This window comes from Pipra filicauda, unplaced genomic scaffold (assembly GCF_003945595.2).
Source record: "Pipra filicauda isolate LSUMZ 115617 unplaced genomic scaffold, ASM394559v2 scaffold58_size5111680_pilon, whole genome shotgun sequence".
Lineage (NCBI taxonomy): Eukaryota > Metazoa > Chordata > Aves > Passeriformes > Pipridae > Pipra > Pipra filicauda.
The window spans coordinates 2,955,694-2,980,092 of NW_024104742.1; the positions used below are offsets into that span (position 1 = coordinate 2,955,694).

Consider the following 24,399-nt stretch of genomic DNA (forward strand, 5'->3'; position numbering starts at 1 on the left):
TAAATTGTAGGAGTTGTTACAGCAGAGATGTTCCGACATATGCAGAATTCTGAAATAATCCGAAAAATGACCGAAGAATTTGATGAGGTAATTTAATGAAGTATTGATTACATATTGATATTAGTTTTATTTTTACCTGTCCTAATGTTGCTGGATCATGCTGTTAGAAGTTTGTTTCAAGGATGAGTTCATCTACAGAAATGACGTTTATGAATGAAAATATTAAATTGCCTTATTTCACTGAATTTGTAAGACAAGGAAGTAAAGCTCTGCATGTGTGTAACTTGTTTTATTAATGGTTTAAAAAATCAGTATCAACTGAGTTTTTAAGTAGTGGGAACTCCTACTACTGTGGGTCTGTGTGGGATGACTTCCCATTCTTGCTGTGTATGTAAGACCTTAAATTCTCTCTTAAAATGGCTGCTAAATTTATTTCTATGCATTCATTAATCTATAAATTGTGGGGTTTTGAGTTTGATTATTCTCCAGTTAAAGACTAATGCTTTTCCTTTCATGGGGATTATAACTGTTTTTCCTTTAAATTGTCCCTTTCTGTCCACTGAGCATTGGGGTAAATGAGATATGTTGGGGATTTTTTGATGGTGAGGTTTTTTTGGTTGGTTTTTTTTTTTTTTTTTTTTGGTGGGTTTGAGTGATATTCATTTCACCCTGTGTACCAAAGAGCATAAAGGTAGCTTTAAAACCTCCTCCCCACATTTGTCCAGTACAGAAATAATCCCCCTGCCCCCACATTAAAAAAAATCCTGAACTTTAACTGAGGGGAAAATGTAGTACCCTTTTTTAAAAAAGGATTTTAGTGTTCCTTAGAAATATCTGAATGCATAAATAGATTTGATTACTCTAAGGCAATATTGTATGAAATTTATAAAACCACAGCTGGGACTGTTTGCTCATGTTTTTTTTTAATCATTGTCAAGCTCACTTTTTCTTGTAATAGAATTCTAACGAACAACTCTGATTTCTGATCCCTTTTCATGGGTCCTTTTTTAATTTTTCAGCCTGTATTGTTGTTCAGCCTCTTAAAGAAACTCTTCACAGAAGCACTGACACAAATAATTTTTTTTTTTCTCCTTGTCATTTTACCATGATTTGTAAAGGCTCCCAGATCAGGAGAGGAACACACGTTAGTTGTATTCAAGGTGTTGTAGTTGGTCATTTTGTGACATCAGGAAATTTCAGTCTGATGTGTAAACATCTCCCTCTAAACTTTATTATGGTCCTGGATTGACTGTTCCTAAGCCAGCCACCCAGCTGTTCGTGTGATGGTTCTGGTGGAACCTGAAGCAGATTTGTAAGGCATATGATTTTTATTTTTTTTTCTTCTTTTCTGGGAGTCAGAACAAGAAAGAAATTAGTAGTTAAAATGTTGTCTTTGTGCTACAACAAGCCTGAGCTGCAAAGTGGATGCATATTTATGGAATCACATTCTTCTGATGTATCATTTTTAGCGCCTTGGAGGTTTTGACTTTAAAGTTGTACCCATCTCTTTTTAATCTTTATTTCATGAAATAATTTTTAAGACATTTGAAAGAGTTTCCTTTTCTGTTTTTTAATAGGATAGTGGAGATTATCCACTAACTATGGCTGGCCCCCAGTGGAAGAAGTTCAAATCCAGTTTTTGCGAGTTCATTGGAGTACTCGTCCGACAATGTCAATATAGCATCATATATGATGAGTATATGATGGACACTGTCATTTCACTGCTCACGGGGCTGTCAGACTCCCAAGTCAGAGCATTTCGGCACACGAGCACACTGGCAGGTCAGTGGATTGGATTTATTTGTGTATTGCCTACATCTCATGTTTTGTGCTGCACAGGGAAGGATTCTTCTGGATAGACTTCTTGATACGCGACATTCAACAGAGTTTCATTGCGTGATACAGTTTTCATCTAATGCAACTTGGTTTGGGACAGCTTTTCATTGGTTTTTTGTTACTGAAAAGCACAGCATTATTTTAAAGCATTCTTCACCAGCTGTCTGGTACTTAATTTTTATTACCTTTAAGTCTGGTAGAAAAAGTAAATAGAAGGAGACTTTAAGTCTAAAGTTGTTGTTTATGTTGGATGCAATTTTTCCTACACATTAAATTGTGCTGCATATTGAGGCTGTGGTACCATGTAAAGTAGCATTTCCAGTCTTTGCATTAAAAATAATTTTAAAGCATGTTTCATCAGTGATACATTACTAAGTACTGTTATGGTTTTAAGTAATTGACCTTTTCATGTGATTTTTTTTTTTCCAATCTGTTAAATTATGAAGAAATCCCTTATGAATTAAGTATAGAGTGTTTTAAAGAAATATGTCTTTATATGGACAAGGATAAGCTTCTTGGATAAGGAAGTCCTAAATGTGCACTGATTCCTGAAGAAGGGTTGTGAATGGCATTGTGTAGCCTCAGCTTATGTGAGGTTATTGTAGCAATTTTACTTTGAACAAGGTGAATTTAAGCTGTATGTGGAACTGAGTTTTTGCCACACTGGAAATAGTTCTTGTTACCTTCCCTGGACCTGTCTGGTTTACTGCTGCTTCAGTGCTGACTGTCCTATCAGCTGTTCTGTATCGTTGATAACTCTCTTGAGTTTACATTAGCACACTGCACATGCTGTGAGACTCCCACCAGCCTGGGCATGTCTTATGGAGAGAGGAACACATTTACAGATGCTGCTGTATCATCAATTCTGACTATTGTAACATATGACTAATACAAATTTTAGGTCTTAAAAAGCAAGTTTTTACCCCCTTTTTTAATATTTATTTGAGTTGTGCCTCAGTAAAAGCTGCAGAAGTTGCCCTGTTGCATGTTAATTTATGTCATACAGAATGTTTTTTTCAGCAGTTCTGTTTGCATTTGTTCACATCAGTAGTCAATTCTGTTGATTTTGTGTAATTGCTTGTGTGTTTGATCTGAGTTTACAGTTTGTATTCTTGAAGGTTGTGTTTTATATGGAATAGAAAGCCAACAAAATCCCTGTATCCATATTTACTGTTATTTGTGGTAATTTTGGCTTCTGTGATGAGCTCAGACTTGTTCTTTAATCTTGATTTCCTTGGAGATCACAGTGTGAGATGATATTTCAGTATAACTGCTTGTCTTTAAGTCTTGCTCATCAGCTTTATGCTGGTGATACACTCACAAGAATGTTCCATGTGTGCTCTGCCAGTGCAAGCCTTTTCATGCCTTGTTACAGAAGTTCACAAGAAAGGCAAGTACACTATTGACCTCCTCCTCATTTCTCTGAGAAGGATATTTGTCTGCACCCTTTTAAAAAGGGTTGCTTTATGTGCAAGTTTCTTTTTATTTACAAATAAAAAGACAGCAAAAAGCCCATGCAAATGTGTTTCATATTTTGGTCAGTTCTCTGGCTAATGTGCTTTCTCTGCTAATAAAAGAATCTTTAAAAAAACCTGCCCCTTGTTAAAATTAAATTGAGGAGAAAAGACTGGTGTGATATGGTGGTGTTGGTTTTCTGAGACATTTCCTTTTGAAGAAAGAAACTTGTTGTGTATTTAAGGTTGAATGGTGTCAGTCTTACAGACTCTGATAATGGAATCCTTTTAATATTTCCTGGGCTGTTTGTAAATCTTACATTTTACCTTCATTATGGGGAGGAAGCATATCCTATATCTCAGTCAAGAATAATGCTTATAACATTGTAAAATTGACAGAAAAGAACAGAATAAGTATTATCTATTGTGATGATTAGTCATTATGCAGTACTTGATAAAACACTTCTAGAGTTTGTATACCAAGAAATTTATAGTGAATATATTTTCATAAATACGGAAAGAGTTGGCAGGAGGAGGTGTCAAGATTTTTGTTTATAAATTTTCTTAGATCAGAACCTTTTAAATAATCCTTATTCTTGTCACTTTTTTTTTTTTGTAGCCATGAAGCTGATGACTGCTTTAGTGAATGTGGCATTAAATCTTAGTATTAACATGGACAACACACAGCGACAGTATGAAGCAGAACGAAATAAAATAATTGGGAAACGAGCTAATGATAGGCTGGAACTCTTACTACAGAAAAGAAAGGAGGTTGGTGCAGCTCTAACTGGTGTGCACGTGATGAGTGTTCATAGCTGACAACTCATAATTAATCTTGGTCTGTAATATGTTTTGGTAGTTGTTAGTCTCTGTTTAATTCTTCAAAGTTGTTCACGTTTAATGTTTAAAAAACTTCAAAAGGTGCTTCTTACTGTCTGATTTTCTGAGATAAATGTAGACTTAAAAATAGTAGTGTCATAGGAAAGTTAGTAAGAGAGATGGCAATTAGTAAAAGCTAATTTTTTTGTTGTATTTCTTGACTAGTTTCCTAAACCAAGCTGGAATACATAACAAAATTTGCTATACATTGACTGATTTTTGGCTTCTAGAGATGATCTCTGGGTTCTTGGAGCAAAGTACTGCTTTTATAATGTCAATATCGATCTCAGCAGAAAGTGTGTTTAAAGGCTTTAGATAAGGCTTTTTTGATCTACAGAAAGCACTGTCAAAACTGAAAATGCAGCCTACTTCTATTTTCTTTTGTGTAAAAGCGACTTGCTGATTCACTGCTGACAGTGCTGTCTTGTTGAAAGCCCTAATTCATTCAGGTTTCAGTATTTTTTGGGGGGGAATTGGTGGTTTGTTTTATGTAGGGGCTTCTTGAGGGGTTAGTTTTGTTTTGGATTGTTTTTTTGGTTTTGTTTTGTGGTTGGGGTTTTTTGGGGTTTTTTTTTTGGTTTTTTTTAGACATTAGAAATAATCTTCTCATGATCAAAGGAAACATCTGACCTCTACTCTTCAATGTTTGTGCTGTTACCTGTTAAGGTTTTTGTTTTCTTGACAGTTTAGACAAACTTAACAACTTTGTCTTCTGTTTGTCTTGCAAAGATCTTGCAGTTTGAGACTGATCCCTTAAACACCCATTCAGTATAGTTGTGCTAGATGTGTGTACAGGACCAGTCCTCATATGATTAATACATAGATAAATGAGAAAGGCAGGGATGTTACAAGAAAATGAAATCAAATTTTCTTATAAATAAGCTTAGAAGGACCTTTCAGAAACCTAAGATGTCTTTGTTACACTTGAAGAACAGTTTTGCAGTGTCACAATTAACTAAAGTTTGTATGCTGTGATAGATACAATTCCTTAAATAATAGTATCTTGTACTGTGAAACAGATTTGTGAATATTTCAGGAAAGGATTTGTTGGTCATACTTCAAACATTAATTTAGTTTGTGTAGCATCAGCACTGTCTCATCTGTCTGTAAAAGTGCTCCTCACTGTTTATGTACTCTGTACACTCTTTCAGCTTCAAGAAAATCAGGATGAAATAGAAAACATGATGAATGCAATATTTAAAGGTGTTTTTGTGCACAGATACCGGTAAGTTTCTCGTAGTAAGTAATTTGTAGCTTCATTAATTTATTTTGGAAGCCGGTGACAGGTTATTTCTAATTATTGATCTGTTTGAACTTTCTGCCCCACTTCTCTCCACAGAGATGCAATTGCTGAAATCAGAGCCATCTGCATTGAAGAGATTGGAATATGGATGAAGATGTACAGTGATGCCTTTCTCAATGACAGCTACTTAAAATATGTGGGGTGGACTATGCATGATAAGGTAAACTGCACTGGGGAAAAGGAGCAGAGCCAGGAAGCATAACTCCAGGCTTTTGGTTGTTATCTTGTCGGACTGGGTTCAGATCTCCTGACTATTTGAATCTGTCACTGCTTTTCTTACCACTCAAAAGCACTGGCATTTCAACATATATATAAACTAGACTTGAATCTTGTTTTTAGAGAGTGTATATATAGATTTTTTTTAAGGAACTGTTATTTGTAAAGAAATAGTCTTTTGTATTTATTACTGATCCAAACTTCTACTTTAGAATACTTATTTAAAATCAGTGCATGTCATATGGAATAATGCAGTCCTGTAGCCTGTTTTGCCAAGTTAAGAAACTTTCTAGCATTCTCCTCCAGCTGTAAAAAAGCATGAAGTCCCCTTTTGTGCTGGCGGGTGCCTCCAGCTGTTACTTCATAACTACCACCTAGAGCTTATTCTCTGCTTGGAGGGGTCAATAGACAGAGTTTACAAATACTCCTGATTTTATTGAGTCAGCACATTGTCCCAGTCCTTGCATTGGAGACTTCAAGCTGTTGACTGTGAAGTGGCACAAATGAAGGGATGCTCACTCGTGCTGTGCTCTTTGTGGGTTTGATATAAAAAACCAAGAACCTCTGGCAGTGGGGTGATAGGAACTGCGTGGAGTCAGTTGTCCTAGACTTTGGAAAAGTCATTCTGTGTCTGTACCTTAAAACATGTCCTCTGCTTTAAGTACATCTTGTATTTCAGGAGTATTTCTCTCATTATCTACTTACTAATTCTGATCAAACAAGAGATGGTAGTTGGTGATAGAAATACAGACGTTGTCAGTTTTAATTTAATAGAAATGAAACATATAGAGTTCTACTTAGAAATATCTTGAGCATTTAGAAAGAATGAAACTAGTGTATTTTGACTTAGAGATGCTAACTGCAGTAAGATATTGGGGTTTTGTTTGGCTTTTTTCTTTCATTAGCTTGTTACAAACAATGATCGTTGGTAGTATATTGGGGCAGCATTTAATATTTGAATTAATTCAGACTGTAAAAGAAACTTATCTTGTATGATGTGAAGATCTGTATCCTATAGTTGACTTTTAATTCAGTTCTTTTTTTTTTATTTTAGCAAGGGGAAGTAAGACTCAAATGCCTAACTGCTTTGCAAGGGCTTTACTATAATAAAGAGCTTAATTCCAAATTGGAACTCTTCACCAGTCGGTTCAAGGTTAGTGTAACTTCTTATTTTTAGGTACTGTATTATTATTTTTAAAGTTGGATTACACTTCTTTCCTCTTGAAAAATATTTTCTTTTGTGTTCTTAGGATAGAATTGTGTCTATGACTCTTGACAAAGAATATGATGTTGCAGTCCAAGCAATAAAATTACTCACTCTTGTTTTACAGTAAGTACATGTATATTTTCTTATCTGACTTACAACAGATATTGAAACTTAAAAAATGTTTCTAATCCCTAACCCTGTGGGTTAGGCCAGCAGCATGACACTTCAGATCATTTGAAGTCTATAGAAATATCTGTGCATCTTACACTCAGACAAATGGGAATTTCAAAAGTAGTAGTAATCTGACTAGAACAGTGCTGTTACTTATGTCCCACAGTTAAGTAGGTGTATGGAATTTGGGATTCAGCCTCCCTAGTTTGAAGTGATCACAGAATGTTTGAAATGAAGAACATGGAATCTACTGAACATTATGCAGTAGTTGAACTGTGGAGCATAACCTTCTAGCAAAAGCTTATACTTGATCAGTATATTTTGTTCAGGAAGACTTTGGAACCAAGACTTTGGGTTTTAGCATGACAAATTGAAGGAAAACGTTTCGATTCTCCTTCATTTTCATCTTTCTCATTAGAGTTCATAATCTGTTAACTCAGCCTCTTTTTCTTCTTTCTTTCGTCCCATCCCTACCCCAGGAGTAGTGAAGAAGTTCTGACTGCAGAAGACTGTGAAAATGTCTACCACCTGGTTTATTCAGCTCACCGGCCAGTAGCAGTTGCTGCAGGGGAATTTCTTTACAAAAAGTAAGATGGAGAAATTATAGTTAACAACTTCTTCCTGTAGAATTCCGTGTGTGTTAACACTATGATTCTCGTTAGTTTTAATTAGGAAAAGGAAAAAACTGAATCATGAAGTGGCTTTAAGAGAGAAGAGAGACTGTAACATTACTGTAGTTTCTGAACTGTTGTAGTTTTTCTGAATGGAAATAGAGAGCAGTTTTGAAGGCTGCACTTGAAAAGCTTGTACCTTCAGGGAATGTAATAAAAATGTTCGTCTGTCTTTTCCTTTCCCATTCTTCCTGTGAAGCATCTTAAAATGCTCATGTGGTTTGGTGCCTAAACTTGGGCTTGCATCATAACGAGTGTTCTCCCATTTGTGGTTCCTCCCTTGCACCCCCCTCTCCCCATTGACTCATTTGACCATTTCAGAAAATATTTTCCTGTTTAAAAAAAAAATAAAAAATTCCAGCATATTTCAGGTGTGTAGGAGAACAAAATAGACTTTTCATCTAATACTTTTCAGACCTTCTTCCAGTATTTCTTTGCTGCTTTAAAGTCTCATGTGGGGAGATTGAGAAAACATAGTTTGCTAAAGAGGAGCATAGGACCTCAAGCACCTGCAATTATCACTGATGTTTGTAAAGCATGTTGTTATAATTATACATTCCACCGGAAACAGTCAGCGAAATATCCACTCAGCATATATGAAATTGTTCAAATGATACTTGTCCCAAATTAATTCCTTTCAAAATAGAACGTGGAGCTGAGCAACGAGGTATTAAGTGTGTAAAAAATAGTATCTTGATGTGAATTGACTGTGGCAAAGGCAATGAAGAAGAAACTTGTCAAAAAATAATTTTTCTTTTAGGCTTTTCAGCCGCAGAGATGCTGAAGATGATGGAATACTTAAAAGGAGGGGAAGACAAAGTCCGAATGCTAATCTCGTGAAGACATTAGTGTTTTTCTTTTTGGAAAGTGAAGTAAGTTGTGCTCCAGGGATATCCTTGTTTTTGTGGTGTGTGTGGTTTTTGTATTGTTGTTGTGGTTCATTTTAATTTTTTTAAATTTCATTTTCTTGTTTTTCTCTTCCCCACTCATTGATTAATAACCATGAATCTCTCCGGGTTTTCCTGTTATTTGAGCAACCTGGGAGTTAAAAGACTGTTTTGCGTGGCTGTTTTTATTTGAAGGATCTGTCAGTACAGTGTTGAGACAGGTTGTGAGTTCTACTCTGACAAATATTCCGTCATTCTACATACTGATGTATAGATGTAAAGAAATTGTGATTTAGGAGATTTAAAAGGGGGGGGTGGTGAAACAGAACAAAAAAACCCCACAACCACAATCCTTACCCACCTATCTCACAGGTTCTGACAGATGTTGTAGCCCTGCTCTTTGTAGCAGTTGGTCTGGATTCATCTTTTAAACTTAATTGGGGAAGAAAGTCTTTGTTTAACCAGAGAGCTCACAAAACTTGCTTTGTGTTTTTGCCACAGGCAGGAGCCAAGTGCGAGAAATACCCTGTATTATAGCTCTGTAATGAACTTTATTGCTGATCAAATACTTAATCTGTTCTGATTTTAGTTGCATGAACATGCTGCTTATCTTGTGGACAGCATGTGGGACTGTGCAACAGACCTCTTGAAGGACTGGGAATGTATGAACAGTCTTCTGCTGGAGGAGCCTCTCAATGGAGAAGAACGTAAGAGATTTTTCTAGATCTTTGTTTATGTTCCTGTGCAGTTTCTGTTACTCTTGATGTATAGGGAAATAAGATGTTCACATTTATGAGTCTCCATATATTCTCTGTGTTTCCATGACTATGAGAAATCAATCAGTAATACCAATTGTAAAATGTAGGGAAGAGTAGAAAGAGATCACTTCTGGTATGGGAGTGAGACAAAAGAATAATGGTGGGAAGAAAAGAGAAGGAATAAGCGTTGTTGTTCCACAAGTTCAGGCTGCACTTTCGACATCAGAGAAACTAAGTTGCTTGTGGAACTGGTTCATTTATTGAGTGTTACAACTACCATAGAGAAATACTGTAATTTCTTTAATGACAGTAAACCCAAACAAAACCCCTGGCATAATTTTGTAATTCATAGGTCCCAGTAAATGGACCTCTGAAAAAATGAAAAGAAACTAAATGATTATAAAACTTGGTATCTGTTTCATCCTGTCCTGTGACTCATCCAGGGATATTCTCTCAATTTTAAATATTTCCTGCTGTTGTTTTATAAGGTGCTTACTTTCTCTATCCCCTCTGCCATCCCCACCTCTGGAAATGAGCTGTTGGCCTAAATGTCTTGTCTGTCTTCCTTTAAAAAACCCAAACATATTTTGATCCTTGTGGAAGATGAAAAATCAAGCTGTGTGTTAACATCTGTTTCTTAAATTTCAGCTTTAACGGATAGACAGGAAAGTGCACTGATTGAAATAATGCTTTGTACAATTCGGCAAGCGGCTGAATGTCATCCTCCTGTGGGAAGAGGAACAGGAAAAAGGGTAGGAAGCAAAAAACTACTCATCTAGAGATGTGGGAATGGCTCTGTGGGGACACTGCAGGAAGAAGGAAAAGATTGTAGGCTGTTTCTGCTGAAGGGAGTGAGTTTGGAAGTTCAGCTTTGGTCTCCACAGCCTCCAGTATCCAACTGCCCTGGCTAGTTCACTTTTTCTGGACTTTGGCATTTGCTTAATGCTGTTTGAACTACTGCATTTGTTTGTACTATTAAAGGTAATATAAAATTGATTTTCAAAGCAGTATTGCTTGGAAAGGAAGACAAAAATCAATGTTTGGAAAAAGTTAAAACTATTTTCAGTGAGCAAGAGCAAAATGAGGGAAAGAAAAATACACTCCACAGTGTCTTGGAAGGAGGACAGTCCACCAACTGGCTTTTTTATGACTTTGTAGAGTTTAGGCAGCCCTCTTTTACTGAGGCATTAAACAGGGAAGAGAACTGCTCTCAAGACTGGTGCTTTTTTTGGTAAGGAACCCATTTAGGTACAGATTGAAACCTTGTATGAAGATTAGATTGGCATATGAATTGGGTAAATACCGTTAAAAAGAAGGGTTTGCTGTTCTTTCATTATCATTCCAGTCATGGTATTTTGTTGCAGGAAAATACCTTTAAAAAATCATTCTAGATTATCACTTCTGTTTTCACTATAATCTTAATCATAGCATGAAGTCTAACTTTGAATTGCGTTTTTGAATGCTGAATTTTTTTTTCTTTTTTTTTTTTTAATTTGCATGCCCCCCTCTCTTGCTTTTCATTGGTATTTTACAGTGATATTAGAGGTCTGTGTACCTAATCATCATTTCATTGATGATAATGAAACTTTGCTCCAGAACTTTTAGCTGTAAAATCCTCACAATACCAATATTTTAGGTGCTGACAGCAAAGGAAAAGAAAACCCAACTGGATGACAGGACAAAAATTACTGAACTTTTTGCAGTGGCACTCCCTCAGTTGCTAGCAAAGGTGGGTTTAATTCCATTTCTTGCTGATGGACTGTTGCTGAAATGTTTACAAGTATAGTTTCTGTAATTAATGGTATGGCTTGCCACAAGTATTATTTTTTTTCTTACTAGTCTTTTGCTCGTTCTGTAATGAATTATTTTGTCCAAGACTTTTTCAACTAAATTCATTTCCCTGCCAATTTTACAGTATTCTGTAGATGCAGAAAAAGTCACCAACTTACTGCAGTTGCCACAGTACTTTGATTTGGAAATTTATACAACAGGACGATTAGAAAAGGTAAGGTAACATTCAGTAACACTTAAGACAAAAGGAAAAATCCCAGAATTTAGACTTAGTCACTGGAATTTCTGTCACCATTCTAGATGTGTTTTTTTGTGTAAACGAGACTTTTATTTATTGTAACCTTTATTGAGAATGAGACTTGGACTTCAGAGCTGTGACTGGCTGCTGTTGTCAGAGATACTGAAAGTTTGAGTTTTCTAAGGCCTGTCTGGCAGGTTTTAACAGAAAATCTTGCCACTTAGATGAACTTTATTTGAGAACATGTATTGTTGGGTTATGATCATGTTTGAGGTATGCTACCTGGCAGATAAAAGTTTGTAGAAATAGCTTATAAGTTATTTCTTTTTCTGATCACTGAAACTAGTAAACCACCATCTTCATTGCGTGAAAAAGGGGAAAACTACCATATCCCAAATTATGTAGTTACTGCTTTCATTGTAAGTGCTGTGATGATGAAGTTGGTGAAGCTCTTCTCATCTCTCTTTTCTCCTCCTCAGATGTGCTATTGCATTGTGAAGCAATTGGAAATCATTAGAGTCAAAAAGTGATAAACTGTGTAGTTGACAGCATAGCCAGCAGTGATGGAGCACTAGAGAGCAGCTCAGGTTGAGGGAAGGCCCATAAAGAACGACTGAAGTTGGCTCCAGTGCCAACACTAGAATGCTGTGAAACTAAATCTTCAGTTATACAGCTTTTAAGACCATGTATAAATGTTTGTGTGAGTAGGAGGTAAATTCTTCTGTATTGTTCAGTTGTCAGTGGAAATTCAAATTAGATAAAACCATGCAGACACTTGCAAATTTTTAATGACTTTTTAAAATGCTGTGAATCTTAGGTCTTTGACAAACTCCTACTTATTTTTTGATAAGTAGACTTTTAATTTCTCAGAAGCTTCACTGGCTTTCTGTGTTTTGTGTTCTGTATCATAGTTACAAAAGTAATAAATTGAATTTACCTTTTAAAATTACTTAAGGTTTATTAAAAGTCTTGTGTGTGTATATATATGACTACATATTTTTTTCCTATGGCTCATCTTCCTTGTAGCATTTGGATGCCTTACTGCGACAAATCCGGGATATTGTGGAGAAACACACAGATATAGATGTTTTGGAAGCCTGTTCCAAAACCTACCACGCTCTCTGTAATGAAGAATTCACAATCTTTAACAGGGTTGACATTGCAAGAAGTCAGTTAATAGATGAATTGGCAGACAAGTTTAATCGACTTCTTGAGGACTTCCTGCAAGAGGTATTTTAATGTGCAAGATCAACTTTTCCTGCCCTTGTAAATGTTTCCAGTATGTTTTTCTGCCTTCCTCTGTGAGTCAATGAGTAAGGGATGGGAGCTTCCCTCTGACTTTCAGAACTGTTAAGTCAAGTGCAATAACACAACTGTATCATTGCTGTGATTATGTAAACACAGGCTATTCTTGTATATTAGAGCAGTAGTCTTATGTTTGATCTCCTTTTGACAAATGTCTTTTGGAAATTTGAGATAAGTTTCAGATGAACAATGAAATTACATAAACTTTTTATTCTTAGGTTTATGTTTTTTAGAGTTGTAGTATTGTAATTCCACTAGGATTCTCCTCAGATGTACTACTGTTGCTAGTCTTGCCTGTGATTGCATGTTGCTGTTGTTAAATATCAAAATCTCTAGAAAACACTCCCCCTCCCTTCCTGAATGCAAGCAGATGCAGTTTAGTAGCTTAAAAATAACTGTTCCCACACTGTACTGATCTGAAAAGTGAGAATTTTCTGTTGGAGTATTTAACTTCACTATATGGCATCTCTGACATTCAGACAAAACTTGTTTCTCCTCCTCATTGGTGGTAAGGAGCATAGGAAGTGTCTTTTTGACAACTTCATTCTCCACACTTCTTAAGTGCACGTAGTTTATCAGGCTCTGCTTCTTTTCTTCTCTTGCTCTTTGTCCTGAACTAGGACTCCAGTCTAGAAACCCTAGACAAGAATTGTTATCCTTTTGTTTCCCTTTGTGAGGAAAAGAAAGAATGAGTGTAAAGCAAGGAAATGAGATGTCAGTTGGCTTGAAGGAAAATGGCAAATACTCTGGTGGAAGTGTTGAAATCCATAGTTCTTTGACAGGGTTGTGCAACTACAGAACAGTAAAACTTGCATTATCTCTGCTCGACTGAGGAGGAGTTTCTTGACCTCAGATAGTTTATCCTATGTATGAATAGATACTTTTTGGACCCTTTCCTTTTTACTCCTTTTCTTTCACTAAATGCAAGTTTGTCAGAACTTGTGGGAAGATTAGAACAAACTACTTCTCTTACCTCTGTCAAAGACCTTTTTCTGTGATTAAAGTAAGATTGAAGTACTGACCTGTGGCCCATCTAGTCCAGTGTCTTTTGTCTGACAGTGGCCTCTGCTGGATTCTTCAGAGAAAATAGAAGCACCTACATTATACATTGTATTCTGCTATCCTAGACTTCCCTTTCCCCCCCCCTTCTCCCTTCCCCCTCCTCTCTTTCTCCTTCTGCTTCTATTTTATAGAATCACAGAACCGTTTAGGTAGGAAAAGACCTTTTATGGTCATTGAGTCCATCTCTAGACCTGAACTGATGCCTTATCTTTCTAACTCTTCTGAAAGCAAATATGACATTAATAAATAATTTAGAATCAGGTCCCCACCCCATCACACCCTCCAGTTTGTGTTTGGTTTTAGTAAGCTCCCCAGTTTGCTTAGAATGTTTGAGATACCTCACTGTGTGATTATTAAATAGGGGGAGGAACCTGATGAAGATGATGCATATCAAGTCTTGTCAACACTGAAGAGAATCACTGCTTTTCACAAGTAAGTTCTGCACACACCTGTTGGGGTTTGTGGTGTAGGGCATTATTTTTGTTTGTTTTTAATTTGATATCTCTTTTCAATGCAACTTCATGGGCATTTTTTGCTTTACTTTTTTTTGTGTGTGTTGGTGGTGGTTGGGAGGGAGGTATTTATGGTTGGGGTCTTTATTCCACTAATTTATTTTTTTTAGGCCAGTTAAGCTTTTAGTAGTTGTTAACCTCTAATTGCAGAAATGGTATTAGTTAAATTACATTTTACTTCATTTCTGATGCTTCCAGTGCTCATGACCTATCAAGATGGGACTTGTTTGGCTGCAACTACAAGTTATTGAAAACTGGCATTGAAAATGGAGACATGCCAGAACAGGTCTGTAGTTAAAATGTGTTCTTCAGGCACAACAACAAATAGCTTTTGTTGCTGTCTTTTTTTTTGGCCTTTGTCATCTAATGCATTTTCCCCTTTTGATTTCAGATTGTTATTCATGCACTGCAGTGTACTCATTATGTAATCCTTTGGCAGCTAGCAAAAGTTACTGAAAGCAGTTCCACAAAGGTATGCCTTGTTCCTGTTGTATTAGTAAATAAACATTTGTACATAGCTGCAGTGTCATCAAGTGAGAGCTGTGATGGAATTAATTGAGACTAAGAATTTTCTTTATAGTGGTATCTGCCTAATTCTGCTTTTCTGATAAGTTCATTCAAATTCATAGTTTTAGCAGTTAAATGCTTGACTTACAAACCTGGTGTTTACCTCAGTTGTTACGTTTATATTATTTGAATGACAGCATTATGTTTAATTTGACAGAATTTTAAAGTAATTGTAAATAAATGTGATATCAGGCATAATAACAATGCTAAGGAGGGGTAGACTGCAAATTATAAAACACAGTGTGGTCAGTTTTACTACTCTCAAGTAGTGAGTTTGAATTTGTTTACAAACTGAACTACCTGTGACAAGTCAGTGAGATCTAAGAATTTGCACACTGTCACAGTATTCTTATTGGTCACTACGCTGCAATTCCACTTTGCTCTTCATCAGTCTTTTAAATATGTTGTTAAATAAAGGCACAAGAAGATGAAGTTAAATTTGAGATTTTCTGAGGGAGTGATGAGAAGGCCTGTTCTGGTTCTATGTATAGTAATCTTGAAGGGCAAAGCTCTTGCAAATGTCATCTTTCTAATTTCACTTCTTGAAAAATCTTGGAGGAAGGATTAAGGTTTCCTGTATCCACTGGGCAGCATTGCTTGAAGGGGGTGATCAGGTTGTGTGAACTGCCTCATGGAAAAAAAAGTTTTTTGAAAGGCGAGATTGTTTAGGGTGGAGTTTGTAAGTGCTGAAACATTTTGATGATTTCTTTAAATTTGAAAAAAACCCACTATAATCAAACATACTGGAAGCTCTCCACAGTCCTGAAAGAAGAGTGCTCTTTTACTGGAAATTTATGCTGAGTTGCACTTTGTTATTAGAGTTACTGTTAACCCATCTTTCTTTATGTCAGAGAGGAGATAAGTGAATTCAAGTTTTTTAAACACTTTGTTTGCCATACTTGTAATTAATGTACATGACTGCCACAGTTTACCAGGGAGATAACAAAGAGAACTCATGGCATTAATAATATAAGATTAATTAATAATCCATTTTAATGTGAGGATGTATACATTTTTTCTTTTAAAATTATTTTCATTTTAGGGTGTGGTAGTTGGAGCTCCTGGTAGATGCAGGAGTGGAAAATCATGCTCTGTAACTAATGATTTTATAACAGAACACCTGTGCCAGATTATGGTGGTTTTCCCCTATCATGTTGAGACTTCATTAGTCCAGTGAGTTATTACAGTCTGAAGGTGTGTTAACTACTTGTGAACTTGAACACTGGCTGGCTAGTTTACCCATCTGTGTTTTAATGGCTTTACACATTTCCAACCCCAAATATCAGATATGAAGTGGAGACAGATTGTTGTGAAGCGTTTACCTGTGTGAAAGATTTGGAGGCTTTGTTAGCTTATTCTTTACAGGGTAAACAGTCTTGAGGTTTTTGTAATAGTGAGTAAAGCTTTATCACAAGCCTGATGGCAGAAGCTGAGTGAAATACTGACAGTACAGTTTAGAAATAAAGATTAACTTAGCTGTTTTGCAGTAAAATGTAATTTTCAGTACTTTCACCAGGAATGAAAATAATTTATTTGAGAACTTGTCCTTTATTAAGACTTTTTTCTGCTTCTACATAATAAATTTTTGTGAATTAAAGCTTTTAGGTTTAACTTCTGAACTACAATTATTTTGTTTTATTTAACTGCTTGACTGCTGCCAAATATATCAGGTACCTACAGAAGTTTCATTGACTTCTGACAGTGGAATATAACAGCAAAAAATAGACAGAAAACCAGAAGTGACAGAAATGTGCTGTGCCTAAAGATTTGCTTGGTTGATTGGTTTATTTGTTTTTTTGGTTGGTTGGTTTGGGGTGTTTTGTTCTCTGACAATATTGGGTGTTAACTGTGTGCTGTTGTGAACAGGTTGACTAAGTATAGGAATTAGCTTCATAATACAGGCTGCTAAATTAAAGACTACATAGATAGTTCAATTTTAATAAAAATGTAAATAAATAATTTTGTATGAAAGAAAGAAAATAGTCCCATGTGTAATTCTCTTAACAACAGCGTAGTAATCTGAGACAAAAGTTTTTATGTGGGAAAGGTGTTCTAAAATAATTTTATACTTAGATTCCTGTCAAGAAGCAGCTGTTGCTTTTGTGATTCCTGTTGAGATTAAATCATATGTTGTACCTGCTTTCTTGAAGGAAGAGCCTTGTTTCAGTTTAGATTGCAGGGAGAGTTCTTAAACTTCTTTCAGGAGTAGTTCATCTTTGTTTGGGCTGCTGCTGGTTACACAGCTGGTGTTTTGTATTATCACTTCCCCAGTTCTACAGGGCCTACAATCTTCAGGTGATTGAGTAACACCAAGTGTGGGTGGGACTTCAACCAATCTGATACTTTATTTGCTCAGAAATGTGCTTTTTGGGAAGTTTTGTTTTCCAATGAATGGGGGAAGAAAACACCAACTCTCATCTGATATTCTACTTTATCCCCAAGGAGTGAGTTAAAAAAATAAAATAATACCATGTAACCTGGTCTTTTTTAGTTATAAGCAGCTGCCTAAAATCTATCCTCTAGGTTGAAAATACAGATATTTTAAAGAGAAAATGCTTTATGCTCTGGAATGTTTTTTGGGTGGGGGCAGGTGTTTGGTTTTTTTAGGTTTGATTTTGAGGGGGTTTTGTTACTACTTTTTTAATAAATAACTTTGTGGTTTTCATCCCAACTGCCATTTTGTTTTGCACCACACAGGATGACCAAAGTGAGGAAATTGCTGCTTGCCATTTTTTTTTTTTTTTGTAATAGTGATTTTTTAATAATGCACTGGACTTGAATGTTACCACTACACAGGAGGTCTGTGGTGGAATATTCTGTGAAAATTCATGTACTGAATGTGACTATAAAATCAAAAAGTTAAACTGTTACATGAAATCATTCTCTTTGAAGGAGGATCTTCTACGTCTGAAGAAGCAGATGAGAGTGTTCTGTCAAATCTGTCAACACTACCTGACCAATGTAAACACTGCTGTTAAGGAACAGGTTAGTGACTGTTGTTTATACTGGTAGTCTTCTAATATTATGCTTCTAAAGCAATTTTTGGTACTTATGTGGGAATGTGGTATGTCCTGCATGTTCAGGCTGAACGCTCTTGGAGTGTGAATACACACTGTACTTGTATGCTTGCCCTCCTCAGGTAATGTAGGTAGGATTTGAGAATCAATTTAAACTGGATTCTTTCTAGTAATTTTAGGCAGCAAAAACTTTTATTCCAAAGGGCTTTTTGTTTCTTTAAATAATGACTTTGCAGGTGCACTGTAGAAACCTGGTTTCTAAGTTCAAGTGAGAGAGTTCCATTTCAAATCTCTTGCTTACCGTGTGCTCATGCCCACACATCTCCTGTGGAGCTGACTGTGGGTTCATAGGCTCAAAACTGGAAGAGCTAAGGACAGCAATTTGAGAGAAGTTATTTTTTTAGTTCTGTCAATTATATACAATTATATTTGTGTGCTTATCCACTGGAGAACCATTAATACACTCTCTCTCTCTCTCTCTCTCTCTCTCTCTCTCTCTCAGAAATTCTGGCATGAAGTTTTTGGGGGTTGTTCTGTATTTTTTTTGTCCTGTTTCAAAAAGAATTGAGACATCATATTGGGAAACACTTGTTCTGAGGATAACAGGGTCAAAGGAAAAGGTTAAATACTTTAAGGGACTGAGTCTCTTCCAGTCTGTGGTCAAATAGTTCTTTGGTCATTTCACTCATAGGAGTTTGAAGTCCCAGTGAAGAGAACAGGTTACTGATAGCAGGGTTAATTCTAAGTAAATGCCTTTAACAATCTTGAGAATGCTAAGATGAAAAAAAAAGAAGGGCAGTATCTCTCTATAGGGAAAGACCAAATTATCTGCTAGGTAGATTGTTTAATTAAACAAATGGAAAGCCAGGAGCCTCTTTGCTTCTAAAGATAATAATAACCTGGTTGAAGTTGAAAATCTGGTCCACTGAGTCGCACAATTGCAGCTTTTGAAACTCTTGCTAGAACAAGAATATCCCTGAAACTTAATAGATGTGTTCTGTGTGAAAGAGCTATCTGGTATAATAGTCACAAGGTGTAGGGTGTGAAAGTGCAAGTAACAAAAATTACTGAGGCTATGAGTAGGTCTCTTTAAAAAGCTGTATAACTCTCAGTCTGGTGAATGCTCTAGAAACTAGAACTACCCAGTTATACAGGGTACCTGTCACATAGGGTACAGTAGCCTTGGTTCCACTTTTCTTCTCTAATGTCATGAAGGGGCAGAAGGGACTTCAGAGGAGCAGGAAATTGTGACCAGGAAATTAGTAATATTCACTTTGAGGAGTTAGAGAACAGATCTGTTCATGGAAGTACTTGAGAGATTAGAGTTGCCTTGGTCTGTTTAGTTTGAAGAGTGTCAGTCTGTGTCAGGTACTGAGACATTTGAACTTTCCAGGAAGGTGGAGTACAGATATTTAAGTCTGACATCAGATACACAAGTTAGCCAGCAAAACAAAGAGGTGGTTGGACTTCCGGAAGTAAGACATTATGATTTAAAGGGGTTGAATGACCTCAGCTATTAGATGTTCTACAAATGTGATCAAAACAATTTTAAAAAAAGAAAGCAAAAAGGAGACTGTTATGGTTGGTGTCCCTAGTGACCTAATGTAGTATCCATGAGGCAGAATTCTGGAGTTTCAGGCTCCTCATGTTTTAATCTCACAATGTTTTCATATTTAGTTGGCTTCATCTGTGCAGTATTTTTATTTGGAGACCCAGACTTGACACAGGAACCTGCTGCAAGAAGCTGTGCACATTTTGACTTCCAGGAGGCCTCTGTAGTTGTTCAGAACGTCACTGGCCTATGTACACTGCTGGGCTCTAAGTATTTTGTCAAGTGCAAATACATTATTCTAAATAAAATCAACTTTCTAAGCAAGTATTTACTAAGGTTTCTTTTTAACAGGCTTTCACAATTCTGTGTGATGTGTTGATGATCTTCAGTCATCAGATTATGACAGGAGGACGTGACATGTTGGAGCCACTTGTTTACACTCCTGATTCTTCACTGCAGTCTGAACTACTCAGTTTTATTTTAGATCATGTCTTCATTGATCAGGATGACGATAATAATAGTGCAGGTTTGTACAAAACTTATGTTCCCTTTACATTATTGACCTTCTAATTAATATGTATTTGCCTGTGCATTTCTGGGTTTTGGGTGGGATTTTGTGGTGTTTTGTTGTGGTGTTCTTTTTGTCACTGAGGGTTGTGCATGGGCACAGGGGTAGGTTTGGCTTTTAAATGTCGGCAGCTGATCAAAGCATTTGCTGGTTTGGGAACATGTAGGATAATCACAGTAAAGGTTTGGTTTAATAGGCACAGTGATATCGGGGAAGAGACTTGACAGTGGACAATGCCACCAGAATTGAGATCTGATTTTTCTGAATCCTGACCACTAGCCATATCACTTTTATCTATAAATGCTTAAATATAAAGCCTTTAAACCTGACAGTTGTCATGTTCTGAACTCTTCCAGATGGACAGCAGGATGATGAAGCAAGCAAAATTGAAGCATTGCACAAAAGAAGAAATCTACTTGCAGCTTTCTGTAAGCTCATTGTATATACTGTGGTGGAAATGAACACAGCTGCAGACATTTTCAAGCAATATATGAAGGTAAATCTGAAGCTTAGTGATCATTAGTAAAACTACTAGAATATGGTAGCTGTGGATTTTAAAACTATTATTTAATTTTTACCTTACAAGATAACTGATTCAAAATGTGAAGAATTCAAAACTCCGGAGTTGTAGGCCTTTAAAAGTTCTTTTTCTGTATGCAGGGGTAAAAATGACTGAGATAAGTTTCACAGTTCCAGTGTGTGGGTGGTAGGGAGGGAGGAAAGAAACTTGCTCATTAATTTTTTGTGTTGTTTTTGATAGATTTATTTTCTTATCCTGATTGATGGTATATTTTTAAACCAGTTATTAGTTTAGCAGGCCTTTTGAGAATCTTCTCCCAAAGATCCTCTCTAATGTCTAGCCTCATCAAATAATTTCAGTTTAAACTTTGTAGAAGAGAAACAAGTTTTGAGTCCCACTCTCCCCATGTTACCTTTATATCTGTTTCAATCTTTCTTAAATATAAAAACCCCTTTTGGCTCCTGGGATTCACAACTGTGCAATAGTATGAGTTCTCATTCTGTGAACATGATAAAGCTTTGCTCCTTGGTGATTACCTTAAAAAATGTAAAATTTGGGCAGCCTGCTCTTATCTGTCTGAGTGCCCTACATATATTTTGAATCTCTAAATAACTAATTGGGTCTTTATTAAACCTGAAATACTTAAAGAACTGAACAGGCAACTGTCTTCATTGGAAAAATTTCAGCTGTGATGCTGTCTGTAGGTGCCTCTTTTCAGCAGAGAAAATAGAAAACTCCCCACCAGAGTTACAGGAGTTACTAAAAAGATTAGAATTTAATCTTGTACCCTAAAGGGGTGAACACGTGTCATTAACAAATGTGTCATGGCCTTGAAGATAAATAGGTCATTCTGCCTCTAAAGTAATACGAACAACAAGAATGAAAAGAAATTTTCAATGTTTTTAATAGCAGATCCTAGATTTTATTTTCAGAAGAATTCAGTAGTTGTAATGTTTTCAGCTGATATTGAAAGCTAATGTTTTTCTTTTGTTGTTTTTTTGTAGTATTACAATGACTATGGTGATATTATTAAAGAAACGATGAGCAAAACAAGACAGATAGACAAAATCCAGTGTGCTAAGACACTTATTCTTAGTTTGCAACAGGTAAGAATTTACAGTATTTTTATGAATTAATTCCACACTGTAGATCATGTCCTGTTTAATAACTGGTGTGAGGTATTGATGAAGGAATTCTTATAGGAGGTGGCAATAAATAGGTCTAAACTGAAACACATTTTCTTACAACTCTTTGAAAGACTGCAGAAGTCTTCTTATGCTTAGCAAATATTGTGCTATGAAAAGTGTATGTGAGAGGCCAATAAATACAAAATCAATAACTGTGACACCTTCATAAGTCTAAAACAATAGTTTAACTGAGAGTTTACTTACTTGTGAACAGATAACCAAGGGAAAACACTTCCTGCGTGCATGGTGGGGGATTGTGGGTTTTTTTGTGGGGGGTTTGTTTTATTTTACTTTGCTTTGGTGTGTTTTTCTGATTTTGGGTTTGTTTTTTTTAACCTGAGAGTTAATGGAAAGTGTTAGTAATTCAGTATCAATGTTTGGTAGGGGCTTCACACATACTCGATATTAAAACATGATTTAAATGCTTTCTTCAGTAAATGAGCTTCCTTGTGTGGAGACCTCTGTGCTTGGACAGTGTGCATTTCAGAGTTTAGCTCTGAAGTGCAAACTTCTTAAGCATAGCCTTGATTTAGTTGTCCTAAACTTCCCTGTTTGTCTCTTGGTGTTGTGAAATTAAGGGGGGGGAAGCTGTAAAACATAGTTTTTTACTACAGCTTAACTCTGTGTGTATTGGTCCAAAGTTTGACATAGTCTTTAAATACATGAATTTCCCTTCTCATTTCATACAGCTTTTCAATGAAATGATTCAAGAAAATGGTTATAATTTCGACAGATCTTCACCGACATTCAGTGGCATAAAGGAACTTGCTCGACGTTTTGCTTTAACGTTTGGATTGGATCAGTTGAAAACAAGAGAAGCTATTGCTATGTTACACAAGTAATTGTGGGCTTTGTATTACTTCCATTTTTGTAAACACTAACAGAAAATTATCTTTTCAGTCTTTCAAAGTGAGTTTGGTTGTACAAAATGCATCAGCTCTAGAGATGATACAGCCAGTTTATGAATTGAGATGACTGTAGTTTTGTGTCTGAGTAAAACCCAAATGTTAAATGTTGTTGGTGTTCTCCAGCATCATTGTTTAAGCCTCTAAATCATAGCAGTGTTGATGGTATAATGAAAAAGTATTTTTAATGTCTTACCTATAACAGTAAGAACAGATCCACTTCACTGTCAGTGGTGGTTGTATTGGTCTCATGCAGAAAACTTGCAATGCAGAGTAGAAGTGGCATGACAGAAAGAGTGTGTCCAGATTCACTGTTCACTTTTTTTGACAGAATATGGAAACAACAAATTATTGCTTTCTCAACATAAAGGAGAGGGGTTCAGTTCTTATAGCTCACTGTGCTTAGAACTTTTTCTATTGTTTGTGCTTTTTGTGACTTAATTTTTAACTTTTTCTTAGGGATGGCATAGAATTTGCTTTTAAGGAGCCTAATCCACAAGGTGAGAGCCACCCGCCATTAAATTTGGCATTTCTTGATATCCTGAGTGAGTTCTCCTCCAAGCTTCTCAGACAAGACAAAAGAACAGTGTAAGTATTTTTAAAGTATTCTTGATATTTATGATCATAACCATAAAAGGCATGCATCAGAATAAATATTTATGTGTATTGTATTCACCTCAGGTGGAATCAAATATAATAACAGAGGGTAAATTGTTTTTGTCCTTGTTTTCATTTTATAGTGGATGAACAGAAATCACATTGTGGATTTGCTGTTGTCAGGCCTTTTTGTTAACTAGATGAGGAGCATTGGGTGTTAATTTTAGTAGTTAATGATCTTGATGTGTTAACATCTTGTTACAGATATTTTGCATCTTGGTAATTATGTTTTCCTTTTAAAGGTATGTTTACTTGGAGAAGTTCATGACCTTTCAGATGTCTCTACGAAGAGAAGATGTGTGGCTTCCTCTCATGTCCTACAGAAACTCTTTACTAGCTGGTGGGGATGATGATACTATGTCAGTGATTAGTGGTATTAGTAGTCGAGGATCTACAGTAAGAAATAAGAAGACAAAGCCAGCGACAGGCAAGCGGAAAGTACCTGAAGGTAGAACTTTGCTCATCTTAAAATTTACTTGTGTAGATATTCATATAAAGTATACATGTTGTTCTCTATTTGTTAGCAGAAGTGTATTGAAATACTTTAATGTATTTTTTTTAAAACAGGATAACTTGTGTACATGTCTGTGTCTTAGTGGAAAAGCTGTTCATTTGAAGATTCTGAATAAAATTACACTTGATTCACGAGAGGAAATAAAGGCACTACACTGTGTTAAGTCGCATAATAGAAAAGTATATTTAATATACAGCCAGTGATTATAAATCCAGGCCTTCTGAGGCACATGTAAAACTTTGTGGTAAAAAGTAAAGCAGTCTATTCTCAGTAAGCAGAAAGGACACGCATGTAACTTGTGTTTAAACATTCAGTTTTAGAGTAGCTTGAAAAAAACTTTACTGATGTTCTTACTGCGTTTCCTTCCAGCTGAAGAAAGCAGCAGTAGTGACAGTATGTGGCTGAACAGGGAGCAGTCGATGCACACACCAGTCATGATGCAGACACCTCAGCTGACTTCCACAATAATGAGGGAGCCCAAGAGATTGCGACCTGACGAGAATTACATGGGTGTCTATCCTATGCAGCCCGAGCACCACCAAGCTCCCCTCGATTACAAGTACGTAGATGAGTAGGTCTGCTTTGTGTTAGTGTTCATACACAAAACCAGTACATGTTTAAA

The 24,399-nt window shown here is 36.1% G+C and overlaps 1 protein-coding gene across 3 annotated transcripts in view; it reads left to right on the forward strand.

Annotated features, from left to right (window-relative positions):
- Positions 1–24,399, forward strand: part of STAG2 (stromal antigen 2) — a 73,912-nt gene that overhangs the window by 41,843 nt on the left and 7,670 nt on the right. For all 3 annotated transcript variants that reach the window (XM_027716413.2, XM_039387782.1, XM_039387781.1), the window contains exons 6-30: positions 11–87; positions 1,578–1,782; positions 3,910–4,061; positions 5,321–5,394; positions 5,509–5,632; positions 6,743–6,841; positions 6,939–7,018; positions 7,546–7,653; positions 8,498–8,609; positions 9,214–9,331; positions 10,031–10,134; positions 11,019–11,111; positions 11,298–11,387; positions 12,438–12,641; positions 14,140–14,210; positions 14,489–14,576; positions 14,682–14,762; positions 17,750–17,842; positions 19,778–19,952; positions 20,351–20,490; positions 21,519–21,620; positions 22,391–22,539; positions 23,066–23,194; positions 23,506–23,711; positions 24,147–24,336. In XM_027716413.2, coding sequence (XP_027572214.1) covers positions 11–87; positions 1,578–1,782; positions 3,910–4,061; positions 5,321–5,394; positions 5,509–5,632; positions 6,743–6,841; positions 6,939–7,018; positions 7,546–7,653; positions 8,498–8,609; positions 9,214–9,331; positions 10,031–10,134; positions 11,019–11,111; positions 11,298–11,387; positions 12,438–12,641; positions 14,140–14,210; positions 14,489–14,576; positions 14,682–14,762; positions 17,750–17,842; positions 19,778–19,952; positions 20,351–20,490; positions 21,519–21,620; positions 22,391–22,539; positions 23,066–23,194; positions 23,506–23,711; positions 24,147–24,336 — 3,064 coding nt within the window. The remainder of the gene's footprint in view (positions 1–10; positions 88–1,577; positions 1,783–3,909; positions 4,062–5,320; positions 5,395–5,508; positions 5,633–6,742; positions 6,842–6,938; positions 7,019–7,545; positions 7,654–8,497; positions 8,610–9,213; positions 9,332–10,030; positions 10,135–11,018; positions 11,112–11,297; positions 11,388–12,437; positions 12,642–14,139; positions 14,211–14,488; positions 14,577–14,681; positions 14,763–17,749; positions 17,843–19,777; positions 19,953–20,350; positions 20,491–21,518; positions 21,621–22,390; positions 22,540–23,065; positions 23,195–23,505; positions 23,712–24,146; positions 24,337–24,399) is intronic.